This window comes from Pongo pygmaeus, chromosome 19, assembly GCF_028885625.2.
Source record: "Pongo pygmaeus isolate AG05252 chromosome 19, NHGRI_mPonPyg2-v2.0_pri, whole genome shotgun sequence".
NCBI classification, from domain to species: domain Eukaryota; kingdom Metazoa; phylum Chordata; class Mammalia; order Primates; family Hominidae; genus Pongo; species Pongo pygmaeus.
In genome coordinates this window covers 67,806,337-67,828,279 of record NC_072392.2, presented here as the reverse complement: position 1 = coordinate 67,828,279, position 21,943 = coordinate 67,806,337, and the positions used below count along the sequence as shown (strand labels likewise).

The 21,943-nt window shown below is 37.8% G+C and overlaps 1 protein-coding gene across 11 annotated transcripts in view; it reads right to left on the bottom strand.

Annotated features, from left to right (window-relative positions):
- Positions 1 to 21,943, bottom strand: part of SPAG9 (sperm associated antigen 9) — a 157,226-nt gene that overhangs the window by 71,054 nt on the left and 64,229 nt on the right. For 8 of the 11 annotated variants that reach the window (XM_054460062.2, XM_054460063.2, XM_054460065.2 and 5 more), the window contains 2 exons: positions 13,741 to 13,835; positions 7,817 to 7,967 (listed from right to left, as the gene is read on the bottom strand). In XM_054460062.2, coding sequence (XP_054316037.1) covers positions 7,817 to 7,967; positions 13,741 to 13,835 — 246 coding nt within the window. Of the gene's footprint in view, positions 1 to 7,816; positions 7,968 to 12,866; positions 13,246 to 13,740; positions 13,836 to 21,943 lie in introns of those variants that run through there. The other 3 variants (XM_054460069.2, XM_054460068.2, XM_054460071.2) reach the window with 3 other exon arrangements.

The window sequence follows — 21,943 nt, the reverse complement described above, 5'->3', positions numbered from 1 at the left end:
AATATTTGGACCTCTGAGCACCTTAACAACATTTCTAGTACATGGCATTGTGCCTAACACAGTGAGCACCAATAAATTTTTTTGAGTGAAAAAGGTAATTTTTTCAGTAGAAAATATGTTAAACAACTTCTCCTATTCTAAAAGTCTGTTTAAACAGTAAACATAAATATTAATAAATACCTATGTGCCAATTACCTCAGATGAAGTCACATTTAAAATACAAGCTTTAAACACCGCCATTTTGAAAGCGCTGCTTATTTACATCTTTACCAGTTTCTATTCTCAACATACATTAATAGGCATCTTGGTCAACATACAACACAATAGAATCTTTACCCTTTTTTTCCTTCCAAACCCTAACAGTAACCTATGGGTGGTTCCTAAAGTCATCACATGAAGATATATGTGAGGAAAAAAGCTTATAAGCAAAAATTGAGTTTATAGAACAAATTCCTTATCCACTGTCATAAACAAAAACAATATGAAATATTACAACACATAATCCATTTTTTCTTAAAACTCTACTTTTATTTTACCCTAGTATGCACACTAATACAAAATTCTATAAAGGAGGTATAAACTAATGGAAAAACCCAAACCAGAAATAAATGAATGAATAATGCCTAGATCTTGGTTCCTAAATATGCTTCTCCCAAAAAATGTGCCAGAACTCCTTTGAGAAGTAGTCCAATTTTTAAGAGTGGGGCAGGAAAAATACAACAGCTTAGAGCATCTTACGATGCCAATAAGGAAGAAAGCATTCAAAAAAGGATGGGGTATGTCAAAAGAGCACAGGAGCCAACCTGAAAGAGCTCTCAATGTCCAAAGCTAGAAAAATTTGAGAAACCAAAGAAATGATAGGTTTGCATAGCCCACAGAATAATATATGTATATATCCCTTGAATTCAAACTGGACTGGAGGGAAGGAGGGAAGAAGACAACTCCCCCTGATAGAAGAATTCCAATTAATAAATGTAGAATGAAGAAAATAGAAAATAACTATTAGCAATATTTTACTAATAATTGTTGTAGGCAAAATCCACTGTGGATGCTAAAATCAGTGAATGAAAGTTTGAGCAGAAACAGGGTATCTGCATAGTCTCAAAGTATATCCACACCGAGATACTAGATTCTGTTATATTCTTGCCAAAAATACATAACCTCAATCTAATAATGAGAAATCAGAGAAGCCCAAAGGGAGAGACATTCTACAAAACAACTAACCAGTACTCTTCAAAAGTCTCAAGGTCATGAAAGACAAGACTGAGGAACTTACACACTGGGAAGACTGGCAAGACATAATGTACAAATGCAATGTGGAAGCCAGGTGTGCTGGCTCATGCCTATAATCCCTGCACTTTGGCAGGCTGAGACAGGAGGACTACCTGAGGCCAGGAGTTTGAGACCAACCTGGGCAACATAGTGAGGCCCTGTCTGTAATAAAAATTTTTTTAAAAAAAAGCAATATGAGATCCTGGGCTGGATTCTGGAAGGGAAAAAGGATATTAGTGGAAAAACTGGTAAAACTCGAATACAGGTTTACCTAACAGTATTGTACCAACGTTAATTTCATAGCTTTGATGATTGTATTATCGTTAGTTAACATCAGGGGATGCTGCGTGAAGGGTATATGGAACTCTGCACTATTTTTGCAACTTTTCTGTAAGTCTAAAATTACTTCAAAAAAGTTATTTAAAACTGCAAACTTTAACTTTGTAAATTACATATGTATTTTATAATAGGAATTGTAAATAACAATAGGTATGATTCAACTACTATAGAGATTAAAGCTTGTGGAAACTAAAGAAATAGGAACAATTTCAGAACTTAACCACAAATGGAGGAGGATGGAAAATTCTCTCAACAAGAATGCTGGCTCTGTTAGACATTTCCTGTTCTGCATGCTAAGCACATCCCCTGAAGAATGCAGCACACATTGACTGGCTTTACATACCAAACTCTGCTAACAAGAGCTTCTCACAGCAGTTTACTAAAGTATCACAAGTCATGCGATTTTATGAGAACTCTCTAAAATTTTCACAAGTAGGTGTCTATCCAATTGGTTTAGTTAGTTAAAATTGCTTTTCTCAGATCTAAAGTTCACATTCTACTAATAATCAACAACCAAGGATGCTCTTCAAAGAAAAAAATACTTTTTTGGAGTACATATGTATACACATGCATACATGTGTATGCATGCTCTATGCCAGCCATATAATTTTCATGCTGCTTTCTAGGCCTTGGTTGGTTATTTACCACAGTATTATTTGTAACAGCAAAAGACTAGGAAAAATGAAGCTGTCCCAGCAACGAAGGAGATCTGAATTGCAGCTGGGATATGTGATCCCTTCCCCTCTGCCCTTCTTCTAGGATTCTGATATATCAATTATCTTTCTTCACTCCCTTGTCTTCAATTTTTCTCTCTATTGAACCCTTCTTGTAAGCATAGCAACAACCCAGTCTCTCTCATTCTATACTTTTCGCTCTGCTCTGCCAATCTCCACCTCAAGTTATCCTTTTTCTCTCCTCCCACCACAATCACCATTTTGAGTATCTACACATGTTATTTCCTCTTTTTATGATTTACAGTTACTCCTGTTACTGGTCCTACAACTTAAACTGCTCAAATCTACACCTATAAATTTACAAATTCAGTCCTCATTCTACTTGACTTCCTCACACCAGCTGACCCTGCTGACATCTTCTTCCATTCTAAAACTCCCTTTGTGCCTTGACTTTCAGTGCTCAAGTCTCTTACGGTCTCTCTTTTCTGCCACTACAGCCCTCCACTAATGCCCTTCTTTTCCCATGCATCTTCTTTCTTCTCCACTCCAGCCCCCTTTCCCCCTACCACACACAGATGCTGCCTTCCTCACCTGCCCAGGCTCTGACACTCTATACCTGGGACCTCTCCTTGGGGAGGCTCTCATCATCCTGTTCAGGGTCTTGTACCCCCAAGCCTGGCTGCCATCCTGCAGGGATGTCCTTAATGCTGCTGGGGCCCTGACTCTCTACACCAGGCTACCCCATATGGATTACCCTCGTAACTTTGCTTAGGTTATGATAACAACCCCACCCCTGCTCCTAAGCACCATGAAAAACCTTACCTTCCTCTGCCCTGCCTGGTGGCTTTAGAACTGAATTGTGCAGAAAGGAAAGAGAAACGGAAGATGAAGCAATACTATATCGCCTTAATAATTAAGCTTTATAGTAAATCTTAATACCTGGTAGGGCAAGTTCTTGTACTTACTGTTCTTCAGGACTGTCTTGGTTATACCTGGCCTTTTGTTTTCCAATTCCTTCTTTATTTGTAGCTTCTTTGTGACTATAATTCAGTAAGATTAACTGTCTCACCTTAACATTTTGTCCATTCTCAGCCTTAGCCCATGACTATTACTATTATTATTCATTATTTTTCTTGAGACAAGGACTTACTCTGTCACCCAGGCTGGAGTGCAGTGGCATGATCATGGCTCACTATAGCCTCAGCCTCCCAGGCTCAAGTTGATCCTCCTGCCTGTGCCTCCTGAGTAGCAGCGACTAGAGGTGCACACCACCATGCCCAGCTGATTTTTAAATATTTTGTAGAGACAGAGTTGCTTGACACTGGAGGAATAAATTTTTAAAATACATAAAAAATAGGCCAGGCGCGGTGGCTCACGCCTGTAGTCCCAGGACTTTGGGAGGCTGAGGCAGACGGATCACTTGAGGTCAAGAGCCTGGCCAACATGGCAAAACCTCATCTCTACTAAAAATACAAAAATTAGCCAGGCACGGTGGTGGACATCTATAATCCCAGCTACTTGGAAGGCTGAGGCAGGAGAATCACTTGAACCCAGAAGGTGGAGGTTGCAGTGAGCTGAGATTGCACCATTGCACTCCAGCCTGGGGGACGAAGCTAGACTCCATCTCAAAAAAAAAAAAAATTATATATATATAAAAATATATATATAAATAAAATAAATATAGTATATGTGTTTTTATATATATATATATATAGTGTGTGTGTGTGTGTGTGTGTGTGTGTGTGTGTGTGTGTGTGTATAAACATTTTTTTAAAAAAAGGAAAAAGAGACGGAGTCCCACTACGTTGCCCAGGCTGGTTTTGAACTCCTGGACTCAAGTGATCCTCCTGCCTTGGCCTCCCAAAGTACTCAGACTACAGGCACGAGCCACGTGTCCAGCCTATAGCACTTTTATAATATGCTCTTTAACACAACAGCTTTGATAATTTAATATAAGGAGTTTCTTTTCATCAATTTCACTAGAAGTTCCCCAGTACGAAATTTCTGTTAATGAAGCAATACAAAACTCCTCTGCTTTCTTCTTGAACTGATCTCTAAACTCGATTTGAGGACAATCAACAGGGTGTTAGTCTCTAGGGTGTTAGTGAGACTACATGTAAACTGTGGTATTTGGACTGGCCTTGAATTAGGGTATTTTTACTAGTGGTAATCTAGGCAAGGTAAAGCATATATATGTGAGGAAAACTATAAAGAAAAGCAATAGATGCAGAGGTCTAGAGTCCAGGGAAGGGATATGAGTTGTAGATTCAAATTTGTGAGCACTGATGCATAGATGGCATTTACAGACATGGAATTTGATCTACCCAGATTAAGTAAAAAGAAGAGCTGACGAGTACCCCAACATTTAGAGGTCCAAAAGCAGAAGAGAAACCAGCAATGGAGAAAGAATGGTGAAGAAAATCAGTGTGTGTTTGCCATGGGGAATCCTGGAAGAAAACGGAAGGAAGTATTTCAAGAAGCTGAATATATTCAAATATATAAATGCTACTAAAAGGTAAGATGAGGACTGAGAATTTTCCATTGTATTTGGAACGATGGATTCTTTTGGCATCCTTGACAGAAGGCATGTTGGTGCAGTAGGTAGGACTGAAAGTCTGAGTGTGATGAAGAGAAAACCACCACTTAAACATGCTGAAGTGCTTCCCCACGTCAGGGCCTTCACAATTGCCATCTCATCTTTCTCAACACGTACTGCTCCAGACCTTTCCATGCACCTGCACATCCCCATATCAGGATGCAAGTCATTTTCCAGAGGCTTTCTCTCACACCCTAAAATGAGTACCCATCCTTACTAATTACTCTTTAGCTTACCTTGCTTTAACAATACTTGAAGTTCTATTATTTCATTTATTTGTTTACTTGTTTGTCGATCTCCGTGAGATTGGGATAAATCAAGAATATGTACAAATATTTCTTTTTAAGAACTTGTACATTTTTCTAGGTGCATCATTCCTAGAAAATCTATTAGATTATTTACAACCTCACTCACCACAGGTCTCTCACAGTGAGAAATTTGTAATACACCAACAAAGAAGGGCCATAACTTTACAATCACTGGCAAATCCCCTTATCTGCTGCTCTTCTGCCACAAAGTTTTCTGTCATTCTCTCATAGGACATTTTCACCTTAACCTTACTTCACAGAAAAATTGTGGTAGTAAAACTAATGTTAATTATAAATTTACACCTTCCATTTTTTCATAATGAAGTCAAAACATGCCCTAAGATGGCTAGGTCATCCTCAATCTCAGGGGAAATGATATTTTAAATTAGAGTCTAGTCCAATTCCTGTTATACACAGAAACCAAAATGACAGGGCATGTGACATACCTGTGGCATAGCCCACAAGTGAATCCTAAACCCCTGACTTCTAGCCCTGGTAAAGTAGAAAGTTATCTAGTGAACGACAAGGGCTTAGGTTAAAAATAAAATACTGTACATCCCAACTAGTAACATGATTTACAAACTAGACTTTTGCCATTTTGTAAGCACCACCCCATTCCTGGAAATCCTTATCCATTGAGTCTTTATCTCATTCAGTGGCTCCAGTTCCAGACCAAGTAGAGAGAGACAGGGTTTTGTTTTAGAAACTCTCTGGCGAGTACTTGCCTTATACTAAGGCAAGTCCTCCTCTAGGGAGGACACGAGAAACTCCTCTGCTTAAGTCTCTACAAATAATTTGTTAATCGGTTTATCACTTGTCAGTAAAGTTCTGGCATAGCCTATCAGTGGATTAAAAAATAAAGAGAATTATAATAATCTCTTAAGGCGCACTTTTGGGTAGTATTAAAATATAGTTACCATATGGGATACTTTTTTTTGTACTAAAAGTATCACTCCTACTTAATTTTGTTTTGGGAAAGCACACATAGCAAGTAGGCAATTGAGAGATGAGTGTTTTGGAAAATCTATTAAACCTACAGGAAGGCTAAAAGACCCACTGTGGTACAGGAGTAAAGAGAGAGAGAGTTGCAGCCAGGCGCAGTGGCTCACGCCTGTAATTCCAGCACTTTGGGAGGCTGAGGCGGGTGGATCGCCTAAGGTCAGGAGTTCGAGGTCAGCCTAATCAACATGGTGAAACTCCGTCTCTATTAAAAATACAAAAATTAGCCAGGTGTGGTGGTGGGTGCTGTAATCCCAGCTACCTGGGAGGCTGAGACAGGAGAATGCTTGAACCCAGGAGGAGGTTGCAGTGAGCCAAGGTTGCAGTGAGCCGAGATCTCACCACTGCACTCCAGCCTGAGCGACACAGCAAGACTCTGTCTCCAAAAAAAAAAAAAAAGAGAGAGAGAGAGAGTTGCCCAGTAACATCACTGTGGGCTAATACTGAGCACTATTAGCTTCTAACAAATTGGGGCAAGAAGGGAGAAAAGGTAAGGTAACCCCTATTGTTAAAAATGCTTTTCAGTGGGAGAAAAGCTATCAAATATTTATCAACTGCTTACTGTTTCAAAGGTCAATAGAATGATTCTGAATGCCTCTACATTCTAGAGTTGAGAGAAAGACCACTTATATTGTCCCCAAAGATTCTTTCTAACATCTAAAACAAATCATTCACTCAACAAACATGTTCTGAGTACCTATAATGTGCTAGGCACTTTTCCAAGTGCTAGGGGGATACAGCAGTAAATAAACCTCATAGAATTTATGTTCTTAGGGAAGAGTCTAGAGGCAACTAAATACAGTAAATGACAGTATTTTAGAAGCATTGTTAAGAGCTATCTTTACATGCTTAGACTATGATAAGTATTATGGAGAAAAATAAAGCAGGAAAAGGAAATAAGATACATGTAACTCATTTCTATTCATTGCAGGTGGCCTGTTTCATGATGAGTAGATTTTATAAGGTAACAAAAGATCTTTTATAATCAATATTATGAATATTTCATTTTAAAAGATATAGAACTTCAAATATTCTTAAAAGTTAATTATTAGCTTATATCCACTCTTAGCATATATTATTGTTTATACTTATCACTTATTCGATGACAAGTTCTTGGTCAAGAACATATCTATAATTAATTTACACCACGTCTTTTTAGCTAAACATAATGCATTTTTGTAGACTGCTCTATGAAGTGGTTTTAAAGAAGGAACAGTGTGTTTGTTTTGTTTTGTTTTTCTGTAAGTGAAACCCTACTAAATTGGAAAGCCTCTAACATGAACCAAGACATTCTGGTAATAGCGATTTTCAATTCTAATATAATTAGGTTCACTAGTCACCCTACTTCTAAACTCATATAGCCTAAATCAAATAGAAATTAATGTTTGTCATTAGTATACTAATCAAGATGATATAATGCTTCACTTTTTTTCCTATATAATTTGAAATAAAATAGTAAAAAACACACTCTTTGGGAAGAGCTCATTTCCAATTTAAAAAACCAATTTTACAAACTAAATGTATACAAACAATTACATTTTACTATACTGTGGTCGCCTAGCACTTCAATTAGGATAAGAAAGTTTATGAAATATAAACTGACACAATTTCAGCAGCATAAAGCTTACCTTCAGGCTGGTATGAGAACGTGGTTGACTTAATTCCTGAAATTTCCATTGCTCAGATCCAGGGGTCTCTCCTCCTTTCTGAGCATCAGGTGTAAGCAATCCATCTCCAGCAGGTAATGGGAAAATTCCTAATGATATAGGACGTTCTTTTCTATTTGAAGAGGGGAGAAAAAATTTGACATTCACTTATTTTGACTTTTTATTTGCCATGACTATAAGTAATAAGCCTGGACTGCCACTGTTTTACAACCGTCACTCAAAAATGACACTGTCTGCCCATCTGAATAAAACAGACTTACCAAAGAGGAAGGACAGTCTCAGTTTAGTTAGCTTCAGGAAATTAGCCTCAAGAAATCAACTAAGAAAAGTGGTAAGAAAGGTTAAGGAAATCTTAAAAGTTACTGATGAGTTCCTTGCCCAAGAAGCAGTCAGTGGTCTAGTGTGGTCTGGAGAAGAGCTGCTGCTGAGTTTTTAACCATACATAGCTTAGCCCTAGGGAACTTGCAACCTCCTTCTTTGGAAGTGAGTCCAACCCATTTCTAGACTTCCCACATCCTCTCGCTAATCCCTGGATGTTTACTGAAGCTTCTTCAGGGTATGCCTTTCCTGCCTAGAGGAAAATCAATATATTATCTAAATCAGGGCTACCTATTAAATGATGAAAAGAACTCAAAGTATCTTTCTCCCCACCACCCAAGTACGAAAGCTCTGTTTTTCTACAGAACCACTATATGAGTTCCTTTCAAGCACAGTACATATGAGAAAACCATTGTCAGTTTTTTCCAAATAAGGCCAAATAATTCTATAAAAGATTACTGAATTTCCAATGCTCTGTGAGAAGTTTCAATGAACAAGAGTTACAATTTTAATACTAACAGAATTTCAACAAGAAACACATCCTTTGTTGATGCACAGAAGATTCCAAATCGAAGAGCTTTTAGAGGGTGGAAACAAGCCTACTAACCGGTCATCCTGGGTCATTAACTCAAAAGTGTAGAAACTTGAAAGAAATGAGACACTAAAGGTTTGGTGCCTCCTGGAATTCATACCTCTACCGGTAAGAATATAAGTTAGAATAGAAACAATGAGGTTATTAATAAAAGTGGGAAAATTTCAGTTTTGCTAAGTAAGTCTTTAATTCTGTAGTTCATTTTTATTCCAAGAAACTTCAGCCACTTTTGAAATGTGTCTTCACTTAATACAAAGGGTGTGTTCTTCCATTCCTAACAATCTAAAAGGACTAGTAAAACTGTCCCAATGCCTTCTTAAAAATGAGGTGAAGCAAAGGGGTTGAGAGACTACATTTAGTCAAAGTTGTATGCACAAGGAAATAAAATTTAAAAACAGAACTTTGATTTAGGGAGAAAATTCAAAAGCAGGAAGGCAGTATAATAAGAGGGTAGTTTTTCTTTGTTTGTTTGTTTGTTTGAGTCTTGCTGTGTTGCCCAGACTGAAGTACAGTGGGACGATATCGGCTCACTGCAAGCTCTGCCTCCCAGGTTCAAGCAATTCTCCTGCCTCAGCCTCCCAAGTAGCTAGGATTACAGGCATGTACCACCACGTCTGCCTAATTTTTGTATTTTTAGTAGAGACGAGGTTTCACCATGTTGGCCAGGCTGGTCTTGAACTCCTGACCTCATGTGATCTGCCTGCTTCGGCCTCCCAAAGTGCTGGGATTACAGGTGTGAGCCACCGCACCTGGCCAAGAGGGTAAATTTTAATACCAAATCTAAGTTTGTGACTATGAGCTGCCGGGACAAACAAATGACAAAAATTAAAGTGACTAGTCAGCTATCATGTTTACACCAGTTATTCCCAAATGCTGTTCAGCAACAAAGTTTTTATAATAAGTCCATGAAAAAAGAGGCATTATTTATTATTTCCTTAGTGCATAGATAATATAGTACATATTGTACACATACACATTCCCATATACTAAAAGAACCCTGTTCTTTTTTGAAAATGACTGACCCTTATTTTAAATTACATCTTTTCTTCTTTGATTTTAAAATGCCCTTTCTTTCATTAAATGATGGTGACAGTGATAAGTAGCTAGATTTCCTTTTCATATTCATTCTGGACAAAATAAAAAGTTGTCAATCTGATGTTTTCCCCCCCTTTTTTGTGAACTGAAAATCCAAGAGGACTAAGAGCTACTAGCTGACTTTTATTTATTTTCTAACATACCTTAATGAGTTAAGCAAAAGGTGACTAGGAATTTAATGACTGAATATAATGGAAAGCTCTCTAACTCAAAATGCAAAGACAACCAGGAAGATGATATACAGACTTCATAAGACTCCCTCACACTAATAGAAATCAAAATATAAGCCAGTCATTAGAATTATTATCCTATATGAATGACAACACATTCATTTTCACACATATCAAATATTGAAAAAGTTTAAAACTATTGGGGGAAGGAGTCTTCTATGAATCCAAATTTTACTTTCCAAAAAGTAAACAAAATCAGTTGACAAAATCTACAATCAACAGTCAACAAAATCTACAACCAAATTGCAAGTAGAATTCCCACCTTTTTAATTTGCTTTTATCAATCATTCAGAAACTACTCTACAGGGAGGGGACATCTCTTCAGAGACTGACAGCTATCTGTCAAGTGGGTCAATGATGCTCTAGGTTACAATGTTCTAACTCTGAAAAAATAATCACTACGTACTCCTCCCCTTACTTTACTTACAAATTACATATAGTTGGGGTAAGGGAGAGAAGGACGCATAATTAGGCAAGTTCATGAGAATCCTACTTTTGAAAAGAAACCCTGAAAGGTAAACATTAGTCCGGTACTATGTTGGCATGCATTAAATGCTTCAAACTCACAGAAGAAGGAAAAAAATGAGATACACGTGGAAAACTATCAAGTGGCAGATTTACACCCGCAGACCGAAACATCTGCTATTACTTGTCTAGAGAACAAAGCTATCACCAACTATCAGAATTCTTTTTTCTTAATTGCCCTACTTCCATATATCCATTTTTGAGTTGGTTATTAAATGTTAGCTTATGTATATAAATAATTTTACAACTACATTTCTGGAACAGCTTTTTGGCTATATTCACGTTTGATACAACTAATTAGTAAAATCTACTTTATATATAAAGGCAGATAAAAGAAAAAGTACATTTGTTGAACACTCACCACGTGGTGGGTACTGAGCTAGATGACTTATTTACATTATCTCATTTAATCCTTATCAAGAAACGGGGATTATTTTTCCAATTTTCAGAGTAGAAAAAGTGATGCTCAGAGATTTTAGGCACTAGTAATTGGCAGAGTTTTGATTCAAAGCCAGTACTGTTCAATTCCAAGCCCTTTGCTTTCCTTGGAACTTCCTACTTGGAACTACCAACTTTTTGACAATTTAATCTTAATATCGAAGACTTTTATATGTTTATTTAATCAGATCAGTAGCCATTTTTGTGGTAAAGAACTTTAAAATTTTAATTATAAGGTATTTTAGCTGTAACTAAAACAATTTCTGCTAAAAATGGACACATATAAGTAACTATGAAAATTATTTACTCGAGTAATTTACCATATATCTTACAACTATAATTAAATACAAAATAACAAAATCACTTGATTTTTAAAACCACCCAATGGGGTAAGTCCCATCAGGAGAGAAAACTTAGGCAGAGAGATTAAGCAACTTGCCAAAGCTCCTACGGCCACGTGCAATAGAGCATTTGCACCCAGGCAGTTCAACTCCAAAGCCTTGTTGTACCCACTTGCAGGTGCCGCACAGCAGCTCACGGCACTGCCCTCTCAAATGAAGCCTAAACCCAAGACCTCCCCTTAACATTAGTCTTATATTAATATTCTACATATTCTTAAGTTCAGTTGCTTTTAATTTCTTCAAAGCCTAAATATACAGATACATGTACACAAATATTTTATGTACTAATATATATACAAGTAGTAAGATTATTCCCAATTTTTATAAATCAGGAAAGAAAATAAAAGACCAAGTATCTAGTTTTAAATCATCGATGAAATTTAATTTCTGGGCTTTCAACTAATATTAAACTTGAACTGACCTATGAATAAAAAGAAACACATTGAAGGAAGTTACTACTTTAATCCTTCTTAATTTATCTAAATCTACAATTAGGGTTTAAATATTTTATAAACATTTAAATAATAAATAAAAACTATATACTATGAACTTTCATTTAAAACCATGCACAAAGCAGAAATCTAAACAAATCAGAGAGTGCTAGTCTGATGGTTTAGAAAACAAAAGAAACCACAACCTTAAGCCTCTGAAATACAGAAGATGGCTCTTACAGGGTGTAAGTAGAGTGAGCAACAGTAAAGCTACAGAGATTAATGACTACCCCCACAAGCAGGCATGGATATTTGTCACCCAAGACTACAAAGAAAAGAAAGGGCAACATCTGACAAAACAATAGTGAATAGGCTTTGTAAAGCTTTCACAACTTTGATGTGTAAATAATGGGGAAGAAAGGCATTCCTTAACCTAAAAGTCTTAAATTTTTTCACTTTAAAACATATTTTGTTTTAGGAGGAAAATATTTAAATTGTCAGTTCCCATGAGCTATTATCAAAAATTACAAAAATGATACCTGAACCTCTATCATTCAAAGGATAATTAAAACAAAATAAACTTACGGCCTGTATCTAACTGACTGCAAGTCCAAGCATAAAAGATATTTGTCCCTAAATGCTCAGAAGCTAAATGCAGAGGTTGTATAAACTTGGAGGTGGTGCTCTAATCTTGCTCTCCTTTTACTTTGAACATTCTGCTTAAAACAAGACCACATTGACCTTGTACTTGTATGTAAGTACACTATGAAAATCCTTTTCTTTAGTTAGTGGTTTCCAAACATAAAGCTATAATCCTAACTGATGGTCTATAAATTACTATAAATTAGAATCAAAAATCCTAGCTTCAGGCCATTTTCCATTGTTTCAATCTGCAACAGAAATGGTTACAAAGCAGACCCGTGGAGCTAAAAATTTAAGAAAAACCAGCTAAGCAGGGGCTTCTAAGAGAGATGGGAGTACCTGAGTATCCTTGGTAGGTTCTGCGTCAGAGCTGGCACACCGGTAGAAATAGAAAAGTGCACAAGCAGCAAAACAGAGAGAGATACTAAGATAGCAGAATTAATGACCACCGCCCCGCCAACAAAGCCAAACACAAACAGCAGCATGCATCCAGGACTCATGGCGCTGTGCTGGCATGGTGAAACACCCGAACCAGGAGGCCTACACGGGGGCCAAAGGGGTATCTTTGTAGTGAGGATCTGTCATTCAGCTTGCTGCCACAAAAACAATGCCATCAGCAGCAGCTTTCCACTCCATCCTGCAGCAGCTCCCAAGCGATGACGTCATTCCGTTCTCCCCACCTCATAACCATAGAGCTGCTGCTCCTAGCATTTATGCAGCAACCCCAAGCGACAGCCAGCCTATTAACTATTTTCCCCTCCACTAAGAGTCCTGGCTTAGCTCATTGGCTACAATGCCTGAAGATCTACATAATTTATTCACACTCCTACATCAAACAGATGGCTAGCTAACCCTTTCAAACATGCCTCTCTGTAACAAAAAGGACTTCAAACCAATTACATGGGAGAAATAAAATATTTCAGCATTCCCACAAATTACAAAATTTTAAACCTAGTATAATCTCCATCAAGTATCAGAAAACAATCTAAATACTCAACGTGCTGCTTATATCGATGGCTCATAATTTATCTTTTTAATGGTAAAAACCGTTTCTACTTTTCTGTGCTATTCTCTCCTGCAGCATTCCAACCACAGTGGAGAGCTTTTTCAATCAGCCTAACTATTGTTCCAGGATTAAAGAACAGAGAAAAACAAAAACAAACATATTATTTATTTTACTTTTTCTCAAGGCAAAATATATAACAAAGCTTACCTAATTCTACTATGAGCTGTGGATTCCAGTTGATCACTCCCTGAGAGCTGATGAAGTTTTGTTCTTTCTAAATGTTCCATATAATTATGGATCATCTATTTTAAAGAAAGAAAAAAATACACAATATTTAAGGCTAAAACCTGGAATAAAATCATAGTGTTATAACAAGGAAAACATTTTGGTACAATTTTCTTATTTATCAGACTACTCGATTCCAAGTAAGAGAATATTAAGGAATGAAAAAAATTTTAATGGAAAGTAATATGCAAATGCTTACATTTAAGGATGCTGGTGTCCACAAAAGTAGCTAATATCTTGCTTAGGATGGCAAAAAAAAAAAAAAAAAAACCCACATTTTTTTACAATATGTGATGCTATTAAAATAATATTGATATAAAGAACACAAATTAGTAAACAGACACTGGGAAAGAAGTCATAAAAGACCATCGGTTAAAAATAATAGATGGCATTTGAGAAAGCCATTCACTAAAATGAGACACAACAAAGAAATTACTGTGAAACTTCTGAAGAAACCATATCCTTATGTGCTGATCTCTTCCATTTTAAAAGGAATTAACAGAATAAAGATCACTTTCAATTTAATTATTTAATACCAAGAAAAGTTTCTTCTTTCTGTATATTTAGTTGAAAGAATGTTAAGATACTTTCTCCTTTGACTGTTACTGGTATCATTACTTGGTATAATCATCTATTATAACAGCAGCAAATTAATACAAATGAAAAAAATTAGAATACTTTTTGAGTCTTAAATAAGGAATCATATGATAGACAAGCTGAATATGAAAGTAAAAACTTCAAGAATATAAAGTACATAAACTGCCAAGAACTTCTAATGTCCTATTTGATTCTTGATAATATATAGTTTCACTTTTAAAAAGCCTAAATTTGGAATTAAGACATAAAATCAAAAGGCCTTTGCTAGAGATACTAACATGATATGAATAAGAAAAAAATGAATTTTAAAAAACAAGAAATAGTGTGTTAGTATTTAAAGGGTGTAAATATTAAGAGGCAAGCAAAGGTTGATGTCTTTCTTGGGAATATTACTTGAATTCTTTTTTTTTTTAATGTCCCTTCTCACCATTCCTAAGGAATATTACTTGAATTCTTAACACTGTACATAGAGTAGCTTCGGAAGTCACTAAACTTTAGCTGTATTAAGATGCATTTCAATCTCTTTATAACTTAAAATATGTACTGTAGCATATTAAGTAACCAAATAAAATTTTTAAAAAGTTTAAATTCACTTTACAAAGCATGCTTTTGTTGTAGAAATTTTATTTGGCATGTACAAATATTAGGAAATGTAAGTTAATTTTAAGATGTTATTTATCATCAAATAAACAAAAAGCTGAACTCTGATGCATGAAATAAAACAAATTAACCAGACTGTTCCCCAATGAAGACTAGTCCAAACAACAAATGTTATTCACAAAGAATGAAAACAGAATCACATGAATATAGTATCTTAAAAATTTTTAATTGACATACTTTTTATTTTAAATTTATAGATTTTACCACCATTTACAAAACAGTTTTGGAGAAATACACCTTTCATCTATCAGCAAGTCAGAAATAATGAGCTTCCTTGTGTCAGGAAGAATTTTCAGGAACAAAAATCAAACTGAAACTAATATAACAAAGTGACTGTCAGGCTTAATCAATCTCAATTTAAATTTTCAAAAGGTTTTAGAAGGCCTAAATTAAGGCTTTGCAGTGGCTCATGACTGTAATCCCAGCACTTTGGGAGGTAGGAGGATTGCTTGAGGCCAGGAATTTGAGATCAGCCTGGGCAACACAGCAAGACACCAGCTCTAGAAAAAAAAACTAGAACAACTAGCAGGCACTCACCTGTAGTCCCTACTGCTCAGGAGGCAGAAGTGGGAGAACTGCTTGGACCCAGAAGTTCAAGGCTGCAGTGAGCTATGATCATGCCACTGCACTCCAGCCTGGGCAACAGAATGAGACCCCTCAAAAAAAAAAAACACTTTAAAAATAAAAGAGGTCAGGTGCAGTAGCTAATGCCTGTAATCCCAGCACTTTGGGAGGCTGAGGTGGGAGGACTGCTTGAGCCCAGGAGTTTGAGACCAACCTGAGCAACACAGGGAGACCCTGTCTCTACAGAAAATTTTTAAAAAATTAGCTGGGTATCTTGGGATGCGCCTGTAGTACCAGCTACTTGGGAGGCTGAGGTGGGAGGATCGTTTGAGCAAGGGAGATCAAAACTGCAGCGAACCATGAGTCTCACTCTGTCGCCCAGGCTGGAGTACAGTGGCGTGATCTCGGCTTATTGCAATCTCTGCCTCCCACATTCAAGCGATTCTGCCTCCCAAGTAGCTGGGTACTACAGGTGCCCGCCACCACACCCAGCTAATTTCTGTATTTTTAGTACAGACGAGGTTTTACCATGTTGGCCAGGCTGGTCTCGAACTCCTGACCTCAAGTGATCCACCCGCCTCGGCCTCCCAAAGTGTTGGGATTACAGGTGTGAGCCACAGCGCCCAGCCGTGAATTCTTATATACACTAGATAGTAAAGTAATTGTATGTACGGGATTGATTTGTTCAAATGGTGGACCTAAGTTTCTTTAAGCATTCAGATGAAGAAAACAAACTTACCCCAGATTGCTTTATAGTAACCTATGAACTCAATATAGAAAAAGAATGACAAGCAAAATGCAAAAATAGTTCTCCCCCAATAGCCATTCTACAGATTGATTCTCTATTATCTTATTCTAAACTTTCTTTTAATGACTAGTCCAATGTAATTACAGATATAGTATTCTGACATTCCAAAATTATCTATATAATGAAACCAATTCTAACTCGACCAAACTAGCACTTTAAAGGAAAGAACTGACAACCAAAAATGACTGAGGGGGAAAAGAAAAGAGAGAACAATAACAACAAAATGGCAGCTATTATTTATTGAGCACCAATTATATGTCAGTCAGTGCAGTTACAGCCATTTTTTCTCCATTTAATCCTCACCATATCATGATTTCATAGGTAAACTCCAAGTTGATTGTCTGGTCAATGACTAACTTTTCAAGTTGTCACTAGCTTTGGGGCCAGAACTCTGGCCTGCCTGACTCAGTCATCTGAGTTATTAAGAATCACAGGACTCAGGCTACCTTTGTACTTAATTCTCTGAGCAGGCAATGAGCCCATTGTCCTTTCTTCCTCATACCCACAAGAAAATCCCATACCCTAAAGCATTTCCTGATGTCTGGAATAAAATGATATGCACTATAGTCAATAAACATACAAAAAAAGAACAAAAATTATACATAAAAATTTAAATATTAATAAGGCTCACAGTATCACTCAGGTTAAAAAAAAAAAAAAAGTGAGTGGGAGGGAGCACCAGTGTTGTTAGACAGAAAAGAGAAGTGAGAAAGTAAAATAGGACACGCTTCAGATAATCTATTCCTGGGTCCACCAGGTCCATTGCTTCTGGTCTCAGAACTGCAATTCTCAATTTTCTCAGGTATGCATATTAATTCACACATTCAGGAGTCAATTCAGCAATAAACAACTGAAGAGAGAGAGAAAAAGAGAGGAAGGAAGAAAGGAAAGAACGAAGGGAGGGAGGAAAGGAAAGGAATAGAAAGGGAAGGAAAGAAAGAAAGAAGAAAGGAAGGAAGAGAATTTAAAAATAAAAAAAAAAAGAAAAGAAAAAGAAAGAAGGGACGGAGGGAGGGAAAAGAAAAATGTCTAGTGGAACTAAAGGTGTTAGTGTGTTTTTGTTTTCATTTTGTGACGGAGTCTTGCTCTGTCACCCAGGCTGGAGTGCAGTGGCACGATCTCAACTCACTGCAACCTCCGCCTCCTGGGTTCAAGTGATTCTCCTGACTCAGCCTCCCAAGTAGCTGGGATTACAGGTGCCTGCCACCATGCCCAGCTAATTTTTGTATTTTTAGTAGAGATGGGGTTTCACCATATTGGCCAGGCTGGTCTTAAACTCCTGACCTCAGATAATCCCCCCACCTCGGCTCCCAAAGTGCTGGGATAACAGGTGTGAGCCACCGCACCCGGCCAAGGTGTTAGTGTTATTAAAAGTTCAGGAAGACTGGGTGCTGTGGCTCACACATGTAATCCCAGCACTTCGGAAGGCCGGGACGGGCAGATCACTTGAGGCCAGGAGTTTAAGACCAGCCTGGACAACATGGTGAAACCCAGTCTCTACTAAAAATACAAAAAGTAGCCAAGCGTGGTGGCATGTGCCTATAGTCCCAGCTATTCAGGAGGCTGAGGTGGGAGAATCACATGAACCCTGGAGGTGGAGGTTGCAGTGGGCCGAGATCACGCCACTGCACTCCAGCCTGGGCAACAGAACAAGACTCCCTCTTAAAAAAAAATTCAGGCAATAGAATCTGACAAACCTGGCTTCAAATCTAGTCACTAACTAGCCTAGAATTTGGGGCAAATCATTTTATAGACTCTTTCTAAACCTCAATCTGTAAAATGGGAATGGATGAGAATTTGGTCAGGGGATAAAATGAGAATGCATTCAAACACTCCCTGATGTGAGACTCTCCCAAGATTCCAAAGGGCTAAAGTTTTTGGTGATTAGCATACACATGTGGGCCCGAGTGCTTCAAAATTGTCCTTTATATTTCTTTCACTACCCTCTTTAAGGAATGTCTTCTTTTAAGCAAATTCAGTAATGTATACAAAAATTTGATTTAAGAATAGTTGACTATTTAAATTTAAGAATAGTTATTCTTAAATCAAATAAAAAAAAAGCCACGGTAGGTTTCCCTTAAGCAACAATGAATGTGTTTCATAAAAGTGCTAAACAACTATTAAAAGATATTATCTTCTTTGGAAATAATAGTGAAAAGGTTAAGGTTAAACCCCTTCAGGCTTCCTTTCCCTGAATGTTTTCAGAGTTTATGTTTTAAGGGTGCCTAGTTCTTTGGCTTTAGATAGCTATTTATAATTGCTAATTGAATGACATCTCTAGAACAGATGTATAAACAGAAAAAATTGTGGGCTAGAGCAGAACAGACCCACATTTCAAAGCAGCCCTATCTATGTTACATAAACCTTCCTTCCTTGAGGCAAAACAAAATATAGGGAGCCTATCAGGTCAGAGGATAGAAGCTGCTCATAACTGAGGGAGGAGATCTATGAAAAGAGCTTTTGGGCGGCGTGGGAAATCTGCCTTGGTTACTGGACAGACCTAGCTCTCTGACTTGGTAATCAAAATTTTTCCTGAGATCTTTTTTTCTTCCTAGGCTATCTTTTCCTCAAGGAATAGAAATAGACAAAAAAAAAAAAAAAAGTGTATGTTTTCATTTAAAATTAGTATGTCAGGCTTTTTTATAGAAGCTTATCTTCACCTTTATTAAATATATGGAAAAAATATGAAATTTCACTTTACAGTTATTTTTAAAGAATGTATATATTTTAGGCCAGGCATGGTAGCTCACGCCTGTAATCCCAGCTCTTTGGGAGGCCAAGGTGGGTGGATGACCTGAGGTCAGGAGTTCGAGATCAGGCTGGCCAACATGGTGAAATCCCATCGCTATGAAAAATGCAAAAATTAGCCGAGCGTGGTGGTGCACTCCTGTAATCCCAGCTACTTGGGAGGCTGAGGTGGGAGAATTACTTGAACCTGGGAGGCAGAGGCTGCAGTGAGCCAAGATCACTCCAGCCTGGGCGACAGAGCAAGACCCCATCTCAAAAAACAAAAAAAAGTATGTATTTTATATTTTATACTTTAATATATCATAATTTAATAATTTTCAATTATTAAAAAAGATTAGAGCTTCATTTTAAAAACAAAAGCATTGTTTATTATTTATCACTATCAATTACTTCCCCCAAATATATTTATAATATATTTATAAAATTATAAATTATAAATTTATAAATTCTAATGGATACAGTGGCTCACACCTATAATCCCAGCACTTTGGGAGGCCAAGGTAGGAGATCACTTGAGCCCAGGAGTTCCAGACCAGCCTGGGCAACATAGTGAGACCTTATCTCTACAAAAAATAAAAATAAATAAACATTTTAAAAATTGGCGTGCACTGGCCAGGAGTGGTGGCTCACGCCTGTAATCCCAGCACTTTGGGAGGCCAAGGCAGATGGATCACAAGGTCAGAAATTTGAGACCAGCCTGACCAACATGGGAAAACCCCACCTCTACTAAAATAACAAAAATTAGCCAGGCGTGGTGGCACGCTCCTGTAATCCCAGCTACTCAGGAGGCTGAGGCAGGAGAATCGCTTGAACCCAGGAGGCGGAGGTTGCAGTGAGCTGAGATCAAGCCACTGTACTCCAGCCTGGGCGACAGAACGAGACTCCATCTCAAAAAAAAAAAAAAAATTAGCATGCACGTGTGTGGTCCCAGCTACTTGGGAAGCTGAGGTGGGAGGACTGCTTGAGCCCAGGAGGTTGAGGCTGCAGTACGCTATGACCGTGCCATTGCACTCCAGCCTGGGAAACAGAGTGAGACCCTAATTAAAAAAAAAATATATATATATATATATATACACACATATATATAAAAAATATGTATTATAATTATCAGCTTTAATAAGTACTACTTAAGCAAACAGTACATAGAGTACATTGTTTAGGCACTGAAATGAATGATGTGAAAATCAGTAATAGGCCTTTTAGCAACCTTAATATCTTAATATCCACCAAATGTCATTAAATCTTAATATCCACTAAAATTAAACCTTAATGTCTAACAAATGTCATTAAAATGTGAGGGCTTTTTTTTTTTTTTTGGAGACAGGGTCTGTTGCCCAGGCTGGAGTGCAGTGGCACAATATTGGCTCACTGTATCCCCTACCTCCTGGGCTCAAGTGATCCTCCCACTTCAGCCTCCTGAATAGCTGGGACTACAGGCGCAGGCCACCATGCCTGGCTATTTTTGTATATATTTTTTTTGGTAGAGTTGGGGTTTCACCATGTTGCCCAGGCTGGTCTCAAACTCCTGGGCTCAAGTGATCTGCTCACCTTGGCCTCCCAAAGTGCTGGGATTACAGGCATGAGCCACTGCTCCCAGCCAAAATGTGGGGTTTTTTTTTTTTAGACAGAGTCTCGCTCTGTTGCCCAGGCTGGAGTGCAGTGGCATGATCTTGGCTCACTGCAAGCTCCGCCTCCCGGGTTCACACCATTCTCCTGCCTCAGCCTCCCGAGTAGCTGGGACTACAGGCTCCCGCCACGACGCCTGGCTAATTTTTTGTATTTTTAGTAGAGACGGGGTTTCACCGTGTTAGCCAGGATGGTCTCAATCTCCTGACCTCATGATCCACACGCCTCGGCCTCCCAAAGTGCTGGGATTACAGGTGTGAGCCACCGCACCTGGCCAAATGTGGGTATTTTTTACACACTGAAAAAGCTGCTGTATAACCTGCTCCTGTCTTCCCTGAGCTCTATGGTTCCAGCCCGTCATGGACCATCCTTTCCATCTACTACTGGATATCAATTCTGTGATACTTCATGCTTTGAGTATGGTTATTAAGCTAAGATTGTAATAATCAAATCTCACGTGTCAAGGCTAACAGGGAAAAATTCTACACCCTAACCCAAGAAAGTGCTAACCACATTATTCAAATGCAATGTGTGGTGGGGTTTTCTGTTCCTTAAAAGCAATGGCTAGTATTAAAACATTTTTTTAAATAAATAAATAAATAAATAAACAGCAACGTCCAGGCACACTGGCTCACACCTGTAATGCCAGCACTTTGGGAGGCCGAGGTGGGTGGATTGCCTGAGGTCAGGAGCTCAAGCCCAGCCTGGCCAACATGGAGAAACCTCGTCTCTACTATATTAAAAATACAAAAGTTAGCCGGGTATGGTGGCACACACCTGTAATCCCAGATACTTGGGAGGCTGAGGGAGGAGAATCGCTTGAACCCAGGAGATGGAGGTTGCAGTGAGCCGAGATTGCGCCACTGCACTACAGCTTGGGCAACAGAGCAAGACTCTCCCTCTCACACACCCACACAAGCAACAACCGAATACAGCTACAATATAATAATGTAAGTACAATCTTTGTAGCATTAATATGCTTACTGTACACATAATACAATCTGTGTGGATATTCTCCAAAACATGATTTTAAATTGTTTTATGATTATAGATTATAAAGGTTTTTATACTCTTCTAAAGAAAAACAACAACATAGTTTCTACCAGACGCAGGATAAGAGAT